Raw genomic sequence first — 10,161 nt, 5'->3', positions numbered from 1 at the left:
GAAATATCAAATAGAGGGTTATAATGCCTACTCCTAACAACTTGTTAGGACGCATATCATTCTGTGGTAGAACAATGAGAGCCCAACTAAGACCCACCACAAGAAATCCAATTGTTTAAAACAAGCTAACATCTCGTGGCACCATGTAAGAAGCAGGCCTGCAAGTGTATTGAACATGGGTCCTGCATAACATCCTGACAGAGCTATCTGTGCACCATCCCCACCATTCATTGCCAGTCGAAAGTTTGACATTAATAATTTGTTTTTAATTCTCCGACAAAACCTTTGAACATAGCTCAGGAAATCTTAGAGAAAATCAACAAAAGTTGAAGACACATCCATTTATCATTCAATTCTTTAAATCTAAACAGGAGGGTCACAGCAGATGACAAGGGTAAAACGCCACAAACAGTACATTCCAACTATCCAGGTGTACACCAAAGATGGTTGACCCACTAAGTTGCTTCACACCTTAGTTTATGTCTTAGTAGCAGAATTTCAGAGACAGCTAAAACAATTCATTCTTTATTACTTGCCCATTCCTGAGAAAACTCAACTAACCAATTCCTAACTAACAGGGGTTTGAGTTCCTAACCAATAACCAAGTCATTACTCTGAAGTAGGAAAAGTTTTCTGAGTTCTGCTGCTTCGCGGCTGCTACGGAGTCTCTGTGGCCGTTCAAAGTGAACCGACGGAACCGGGGTTTCTTTGCCATCTGAAAAGCTTGGAGGCAGGTAATCATGAAAGTTTTGTATAATTCAAGAATTATTCACTGTGACAATCCGTTGGTACCGATCCTTTAATGGATTTTTTTTTTTGGTAGAATGTCTTCAAATTTGGACTTCACAGAAGGAATTGAAGAAGGAAGTTCTCTGCAATCAATCTGCTGCAAGCGAGGTTCTCTGCAGCTACTTGATCAGGTCCTTCTTTATTCTCCGAAGCTGATTTTGATCATTCAAGTAGAACTAAGTTATTTGTTGTGTACTTGCTGGGATTGCTACCAGCTAAACAGACGAGAAAATTGCTAAGATTGGATACGCACCCTTTTTTTCAAGATTATCTTTTTCTTTCTTGAGGTCTGGTTGAGAGACCGAACAAGACAACTGGGTTTCTCAGACCCTTTTTTTTTAATGATCAAATTCTTGTTTCTGTTTTACAGAGAAAGCTTCCTCTGGAAACCATTTGTGGACATTCGAGACAGCACTGATGGATTGTAATGGTTTGTGCTCTTTGTATTTCTTACCTACCCCCTCCCCCAAAATAAAAATTTGTTGTACGGATTTTGGTTTGCAATGACAGCTTTTTGCCTATGGAATTTGCCATGGTTTTCCATTTCATTACCAAAGTATGAAGAAATAGTATAAATGATTCATTTTCTCATAGCTTAAAATGGTATCGTTTCCTCTTTTTATTAATAATTGATTATAACTTGAGCGGTTGAGCCCAATTTAAAGCATCACTGATGTTACCGAAAAAAAATATCGCATCAGTGCCTTATCGGCCAATCCATATTGGTTAAGTATCGTATCAATTCTTAGGTACCATGGTTGGGTACTTGGATGGTATGTGACTTTAGGGGTGGAGAAGGACTTCCAAAGAATAGGCGACAGAAAGATGTCCATTGACTCTCTTCACCTTGGTGTAGAAAAACTCTCATTCTCCTATTGAATCATTGGTGAGGCTCTTGCACTTCGACTTGGCTTGAAGTCTTCACCACTATTAGAGATAGCTCATTCAGGGAAGTTTTGGTTTCTGCAATTTCTCTTTCGTTAATGGAGCTGAGAATGTAAATGCTCACAACATTGCAAGAAGAGTTTTGAAATACCTAACGTAACCTAAGGGCATATGGGGATCTTTTTTTCTTACATATCTTCTATAGGTACCATATCATTTTCTATAGTGACTCCATTGGGGGGGGGGGATAAAGTTATGATTGTTGTTGGGATATAAGAATCCTCTTTTCTTGGAATCTTGTCACTTTAATAAGGATTGCTGGAGAGAGAATTTATTCAGTTACTTTTTGAATGAATTCAGAAAAAATATTTTTTTTACTTTCATTAATAAAAAAATCAAGAGAATTAATGATGAGACTCATTGTTCCAAATGTCCATTGAAGATATTATTCTTTCTTAAACCACCCGATGCTGAATAAAATTTATCATTAAAGAAAATAAAAAACAAAAACAACAAGAAGAAACATTGAATCTTGTCAATCTTTCATGGCATTCTCTATCACATAAAGTAAAGCAACTTTTGCAATTATATTCACTTTTTTTATTTATTTTATGGGAGAGAGATAGGTATGCTAGCGTAGTACCTAGGAATTAAGAATGCTAGTGGTATTTTGATCGTAGGATTTGATCAACTTGAATTAAACCATTGGATGGAGAAAAGGTACACAAACTATTTGCTACACCTTTCCTCTCCCTATTTCTCTCTCTTCTCCCTCCAAGTCGTCGGAATAGTCATTCATTTTACCGGATCCAGCCAGAGAAAGCGAACTCCGGTGGGATCTTTTACCTGATCTAGTCGAAGAAAGCGATCTTCGATGGGTCCTCCAGACAAATAAAGAGGGGTTATATTCTGACCCATAGGATGGAAATAAATTCTCCACCAAAGTGTAGTAAGTGTAATCAGATCAAGTGAATCGCACCGGTGGCTTCTTCTCCGGCTTTGGCAATGGTGAAATACAATCATGTTCTTCTTCAGCCCTCTAGACATTGAAAGGAATGGCCATCGTTTCCTCCTCCAGCCCCTGGGCCCCACCCGCCCCTTCTTCTTCCTGCAACTCCACCACTCACTTCCTCCTCTTCTTTCTTCACCCCCACCCACTGTTGCAACTCAACCCACCATCCCCTTCTTCTTCTTCCTGCAACTCACTAGACACTTCCTCCTATTCTTTTTCTTCTTCTTCACCCCTACCTGCTATTGCAACTCAACCGTCCACATACTTCTGCAAATTCCCTAACCTCAAGCTAAAAGACGATTCCCCACCTATGGAACTTCCTCTCCTCAACTTGCCCAACTCGTCTACGACACCATCCGCCAAGTCAACCCTCTTCTTCTCGGACTCTACCCTACCTCGGTTGAGCAAAGAAGACGCCTTATTTATTTATTTATTTATTGGGAGAGGCATAGAAGAGAAACCGGAGTGAGAGCCGGAGTCGAAGAAGGAGAGCGAGAAGAAGAGGAACCGTGAGAGTCGAAGACGGAGAAGGAGGGTGGAGATAGAATTAGGTGAGAGATAAAGGTGTAGCAGCGGTGGATTGAAGCTTTGGACCTTTTCTCTCTCTCCATCCAACGGTTACATTTAAGATACACAAATCCTACGGTTAATATCCCGCTAGCATTCCTAATTCTTAAGTACTACGCTAGCATACCTGTCATTTTCCCTTATTTTATTTATGATGGCATATCTTATTCTATCAAATCCAATCTTTTCACTCTACAGTTCCATGGTTTCATGGATTGGGTTCATTTTTAGCGTGCATTACAGGATTTATAGCATGCATTATAGGGTAACGCAGATTTAAGGACTGCAAATCCTCTGACATGCAATCTAAGGTGCTCTTAATCAATAAATTTGTGCTACACACGGTATCACCCGAAAGAGAATCCCGGCCCTAGTTCCGCCGCTTAAAAATCGAAGTTGCATTGTAACCAGAGTTATGGACACCTAATGCTAATCTAATTCATTTATTCTATTAGGAAAACTCCAAATGCCTGCCAATAGACAGATTGAATGGGCTTTGAATTTTTTTTGTGGGTAGTCCCAGTAGAGTTTGTCAGTGGAAAGGAAAAAAATGAAAACTTGGGATTATAACAAGATTTTAGCGGTATCAATAGTCATATTGGTCTTAGGCTCATGCCAATACGGGGACTGATATGGATCAGTTATATTGGATCACCACAAAATTATGAATATCAATGAATTTTTTTTTTATTATTATTTTACCTTCTTACCACCGTGAGGTATCCAATGATAACTATATGCATGACAATATGATACTGATACTTTAATCCACAACTACAAGAGAGAGCGTGGATATACACGGTATCAACATTAGTATCGATCACTGTTAATATCAATATAAATCGACATATCAACCCGATTGAACCATTTAACCCCTTAAAATACCGATTCAGGGTTTTTTGGACCATTATGCCCTCCTCAATTCTGACACCACTAACATGGTATCATTCAAATATTTATATCGGCCACAGCTGATCTGACCAAAATACCTAAAACCATGTACAAGAACGATTGAAAATATTGAAATAAATTTGAGTTTATAATTTGACATTTGATTAATCTATAAGTTACAAACCTAATCCCACAATTAGTTGGCTAAAAAAATCAATTATATAAATGGGCTTAAAATTATGGACCGTCCTGAATCACCTGATAAGCTTACAAGATCATTATTGATTCTCATACGAATCATCACCTCCACCTCCTTTTTCATTTTTATTTTTATTTTTTTTTACCCCGAATATTATCTGGGACCCGAGATAGCCCCTAGAATTTTATTAAAAATAAACTGATAATAAAAAAACAAGGGGGGGACATAACCCTCCTTACCCCAACCCAGGAGAGACAAGTCACTTTATTACTCTCAAAACCCAAAAGAAAAATACTTATAAAATAACTATTACATTCTAAAGACTGGTAAACCAGCTTTGTCCTCTCGAAGGATGTAACTAAGATCACCTGGAATTGAATCATCACCACAGAAAATCAAATTTATTGTAGACTCACAAGAAAAATTAGTTAACCAATCCGTTGCTCGATTGTTTTCCCGAAATGAAAAAGAGATGTGAGCTCTCAGAGAATCGTAGAGGTTGATAACTTCTTGAAACCAATATCAACAACTCCACAAATTACATGATCTTTGGGTAACAAGCTTCACAATCAAGGAGGAGTCAGAATTAACATAAAAATCAGAGAGGCACAATTCCCCACACAATCTCAATCCATCTCTAAGGGCTCTCAACTCAGCCATTGAATTTGAACACACCTCATAAAAATTGGAGAATGCCACAAGAACATTCCCATTGTTGTTTCTAATAATGCTTCCCCCACCATTAATGCCCGAACAGAGGTAGAGGAGAAGATCTCATTGGAAGAGGGAAGCCAGGTCCATCTATCCTCCTTTACTCTATGGCCAGGGGGAGAGGAAAATCAAACATTCAGACTAAAAACCGTTTCAAACCAAAAAACTTTCTTCACTGGTTCACAGCATCTTCATATGTAGTTATGTACTACCAAAGGGGGGGCTTTTATTTTCTCTTTCGGAAAGGAGTAACAAAAGACAATGAAATAAAACTCCATTGTCAATATATTGCTTCAGCATGGAACTAACATATGCATTTGCAGATTAAAGGCTAAAAAGAAGCCTCATCTGCCTCTCCGAGCTCTGCAACTAAGTCTTTTAAAATTTCAGATTCAGATGTAGTTTTCGAATCTCAGTGGTTCATTTCGCTTAGATTTTCTATCTAACATTTTGAAGGAACCAGGTACAGAAACCAAATCACCACTAGAAACCCTCAGCAGGAACATCAGTGAGAGAGACAGAGACAAAGATAAACTCTTTTTAACTCATTAGATCATGGAGCTGCATCAGTAATTCGGTTCTTCTGGAACTAAAGAAGTAAAGCAGAAACTGAATCCGAAAACCCCTAACACAAGTTTTGTTGATATGGAGAGATCTAGATCGAAAAGGAACCACTATTATGATTAGGACTACGATTCCCAAACCCTACCAAATGACCATGGCACCAACAAAAGTTGACTGATGTGACATGGCATCGATGGTGAGGATCTCTGCGAAGAAGACGAAGAAGAGGGGGAAACATAGGGCTAACAAAAAAGCCTCGTCAACCCGAACCAGCCCTAGCCCGCCTTGAGCCCGAACAGGGCTTGGGTTGAGATTTCAGCCCATAGAGTGGGTTAGGATTGAGATTTTTAGGCTTTAGGTAGGATTGGATTGGGCATAGATTGAGGTCTCAACCCAATCCAACCCGACCCAACCCAACTCAACCATGTTTATTAAGTATAATCATAAAAAAATGCTAATAATTATTAATGGGTACTTGTAGAAAAAGGTATTTCGTTTTCCACAATTTACACATATACGAAAACTTTGGTCTTTGGCCTCTGCAATGCATCAAGATTAAGCAACCAAGTAATCAATAGTATTGAGTTAGACTAAATTGGGTTAAACCCAGCCCAATCAAGGTTCATTAGGGCTGTGTTGAGTTGCTCTAAACCCGATAGGGTTGGGCATGAGCTGAGATATCCCAACCCGACCTATGATTGGGCTGGCCTTGGGTTGAGTTAAGAGACCTTAGGGTTGGGTTGAGTTGAGTTTTTTAAAACCCAACCCAACCCACCCCATTGACACCCCTAATGAAACATCTGTCATGGAAACGTAGCCTGTTGAAACGGGCTCTACCTGTGGTTTCAGAATCGAACACTTGTAAAATCTCGAATACAAACAAACGATACATCAACGGAAACTGCCTGTGGAAGTATAAAACACTAATAGAGGAAAGAGACTAATCGACCGTTTAGATTCATTATAAAGAGCTTAACACTCTAGATTAAATTTGTTCATGACTTGCGAGCGCTTAAGCACTGTTACCACTCACCCCTCCTATTCTTTTTATCAAAAGAAATTATATCTGTACCATATCGGCCTATTTGTATCTATCGGATATCGGTATGGGTTCACGATGGATACCAATTTCTGGAACCACAGAAGATTTATTCTCAAACAACCAATGAGAATAAACCGCGTGACTCTGAGGGAAAGGGCCTCCAGGCCTCCAGGGTACGAAGTGCTTGAAGGCTCTGTGCCCCACACCACTCCATTAGTACCCATAAGGCCATAACTCAGCCACTCCTGGATGTAATCACCTTTACCAGACACCAAACCCAAACTCGCCAGCAAAGGGTCAAGCAAGGCGGGGTTGAAAATGTAATTACGTTTTTTCATACATGGATAAAATGAGCAAGTTGGATCGGGATCCGGATCAACCTCGATCTGGGCCACGATCATGGCCCATCTAATGCCGATCAAAGTGCATCAGAATTTCGAGAGAGCGGATTTACCCAGAACCGAGATTTGATCAGTCCTGGTCGATTCAGAGCTAAATCAGTTTGTAATCAGCCATAATCGGTCTAGAATCAGTGGAGATCGGCTGAAAAAACCCTACCCTAAGCCTTTAGTTTCCATACAAAATCTGTCCAATCTGGGTTGGCCAGAGCCGAGATCGGCCATAATTGGTCTAGAATCGGTGGAAATCAGCTAAAAAAACACTAAGGCTCCGTTTGGTATCGTTCTAAAAAAAACGTTTCTGGAGTTTTTTCGTTCTATTGGAACGAAAAAATGGAATCTTCTGTTTGGTGCACTTATGGTTCGTTTCTGTTTTTTTGGAACAAAAAGTGGAAAAAAAAAAAAACTGAAAAACAGATTGGGCGGAACTCAAAATGGAGTTCGTCTTCAGTTTCGTTCTATTTTAAAAAAAAAAAAAAAAAAAAATTCCTGATAAAAATCTGAAATTTTGAAATACCATTTTTTCATTTAAAAACTGTGTTTTGACACAGAAACTGAAATTTTCGTTTTTGACACGAAACGGTGTTTCTGGAACAGAAACGATACCAAACGAGCTCTAACATAGTTTAAAAAAATGGATCGGATTGTCCTAAATCGGTCAGATCTGATCAGTATTAGTATCAAGCAATTTCGTATCAGTGGATTGATAGATGATACAGATAAAGGGTAAAATAAAAAATAAAATAAATAAAATATATTTTAATTGAATCCAAAGGTATTTCAGAATCTGGATTGATATCCCTCATGACCCAATCCGGATCAGCCCGAATAGGCTAATCCGAACCCATTTATTTAAAACAATATATATAACATACAACGAGACATGACCACCCATTTGTTTTGGGACTTGGATCGTCTCCAACGACTGACGCTCCAACGAGCGTTCAACGATCTATATCCAAGGGCTGGGATGGTTTGGTCACGCATCCCAACACTTGGGGATGTGCGCCCAAACAATCCCAGCCCTTGGACAGATCGTTGGACGCTCGTTGGTGTTGGAGACGATCTTTTTCCTTTGTTTTGTGACCTATATACCTCTTTCTAAAGAACTCCATCTTTTTCTTTCTCCAACCCTAGCCGCCGTAACCAATCTCATGGAAGACCCTCCGCAGCACAATGAGCGGCGCAACGTTGCTCTTCAGAACTTGGAGCTAAAGATAAAGAATATCGTTTGGCAGTTGAAGCATAAAATAGATAATTGGTTCAACTCATTTGAATACAATGCCATGGCCAGAACCAACAATTCCATGTTAAGAGGTGGAGGGCCACTCATGTGGCCAAACAACTACAAAGGGGAGAGACCAATTAACCCACCTCAGACTTCCGTTGCACTGGGCATGTCGTCTGAAGCTCAGCTGGACATGCTCATCAGATTCTACAATTTAATACCACCCTCAGAAGATGTGCTTACAAAGGTTTTTACAGTTGGAACATACATAGGATTTAACATCAAGAATTAGGAATGGTTTTTTTTTTAATATATATATTAATGGTCGCACAGTAGAGATCACATAGATGCAAGGGCTGCCTTCTGGTCATATTTTCCTTTGTCAAAAGAAACTCACACCATTAAACAGGCATTGTTGCTTGCCAGAAGTCTGAATGTGGTTATTTCATCATAACTGTAGATTTCAGCTTTGATTGGAGACTTGGAGCAGCTGTTAAGGATATCCATCTTCTGTCTCGAGTCTCTTTTGTCTAGTATTTGTAATTTTTTTCTTTTAAATGAGTTAGTATTTTTAACTTAATTGGTCAAACTTACCATCAGAATCAATGGCACACAATATACAAGATAGTTGGTTAGCCTTACCATAAAGCAAGGGCAGATCGGATTCCCTGGTAGGGCAAACTGAATCCCCTGCTAACAAGAATTCGACAATTCATATGCATAATTAATAATTTGTCTGGATCCACATGCACATGAAAACCATTGATTCAATATTTACATCTTCAACAAAAAACAAGGACAAAGTCCTTTGAAGGATTGAATGGATACAGGTGCAAAAAATACCAGTAAAATAAAGCATTAACATTTCATAAGCATTGTCTTGCAGAGATAAAAAATCAGTCAGGTTTGCTACTTTATATTGTGCATCCAATTACATGGGCAAGCCTTAAATTGTTTTAGCATCAGTTTGGAAGTTCACATAGCATACTGCACAGAATTCAGAAAATGGTGGCACTTTAGTTGATTGCCATTTCACATTTCAGGTGTCAGGTCAAGTACCATAAAGAAAATTGCTCAACTCGCAGCAACTAACGAGAATATATAAAAAGAATTCATCACACACATATACACAGTGAGAGAGAAAACAGGCACAAGGTATACTTTCTTATATATTTTCATTCTTTCTTCCAAATCATATTCATGTAATACATGTATGGAGTTGAACTCCTTTCTCATTATGTCTACATAACCCACAGTATTCACATTCCCACCAACTTGATTGCGTCCAAGAGCTGAATAATACTACTCCTCCTGAACTTTACCGAGATAAAGAACCAGCATCCATGGTCTATCAACGAAATGTTCTATTTTACAAGTGCGTAAATCATCATTTTCTCTGCATTCTTCTAATTAGAAACAAACCAAATGTCAACTTAGACCAACCAGTGAGATAAAAAAACCCACAGCATTGCTCACTCTAATAGAAGAAATATCAAATAGAGGGTTATAATGCCTGCTCCTAACATCTTGTTAGGACGCATATCATTCTGTGGTAGAACAATGAGAGCCCAAATAAGACCCAACACAAGAAATCCAATTGTGTAAAACAAGCTAACATCTTGTGGCACCATGTAAGAAGCAGGCCTCTTTGACCAGGCCCCAAGCATCATTGAGATTCCCAAGCCAGCAAGTGTATTGAACATGGGTCCTGCTTAACACCCTGACAGAGCTATTTGTACACCATCCCCACCATTCATTGCCAGTGCAATGTTTGACATAAAATCACCCATTGAGTTGCCCCATGCCAATACAGTTAATCCAAGGATTGATGGGTTGATTCCTAAAATTACCCCCAATGCAACCAAGAGAGCGACA

General features: G+C 39.0%; 1 protein-coding gene across 1 annotated transcript in view; it reads left to right on the top strand.

Annotated features, from left to right (window-relative positions):
* LOC122065748 overlaps nucleotides 1–10,161 on the top strand; it is a 24,064-nt gene that overhangs the window by 8,477 nt on the left and 5,426 nt on the right. The window contains exons 3-4 of the mRNA XM_042629604.1: nucleotides 824–920; nucleotides 1,160–1,166. Of these exons, the coding sequence (XP_042485538.1) occupies nucleotides 824–920; nucleotides 1,160–1,166 (104 nt within the window). The remainder of the gene's footprint in view (nucleotides 1–823; nucleotides 921–1,159; nucleotides 1,167–10,161) is intronic.

Source organism: Macadamia integrifolia, chromosome 2 (assembly GCF_013358625.1).
Source record: "Macadamia integrifolia cultivar HAES 741 chromosome 2, SCU_Mint_v3, whole genome shotgun sequence".
Taxonomy (NCBI): domain Eukaryota; kingdom Viridiplantae; phylum Streptophyta; class Magnoliopsida; order Proteales; family Proteaceae; genus Macadamia; species Macadamia integrifolia.
Note: the sequence above shows the minus strand (reverse complement) of the source record. Positions and strands in the feature narration are given on the sequence as shown.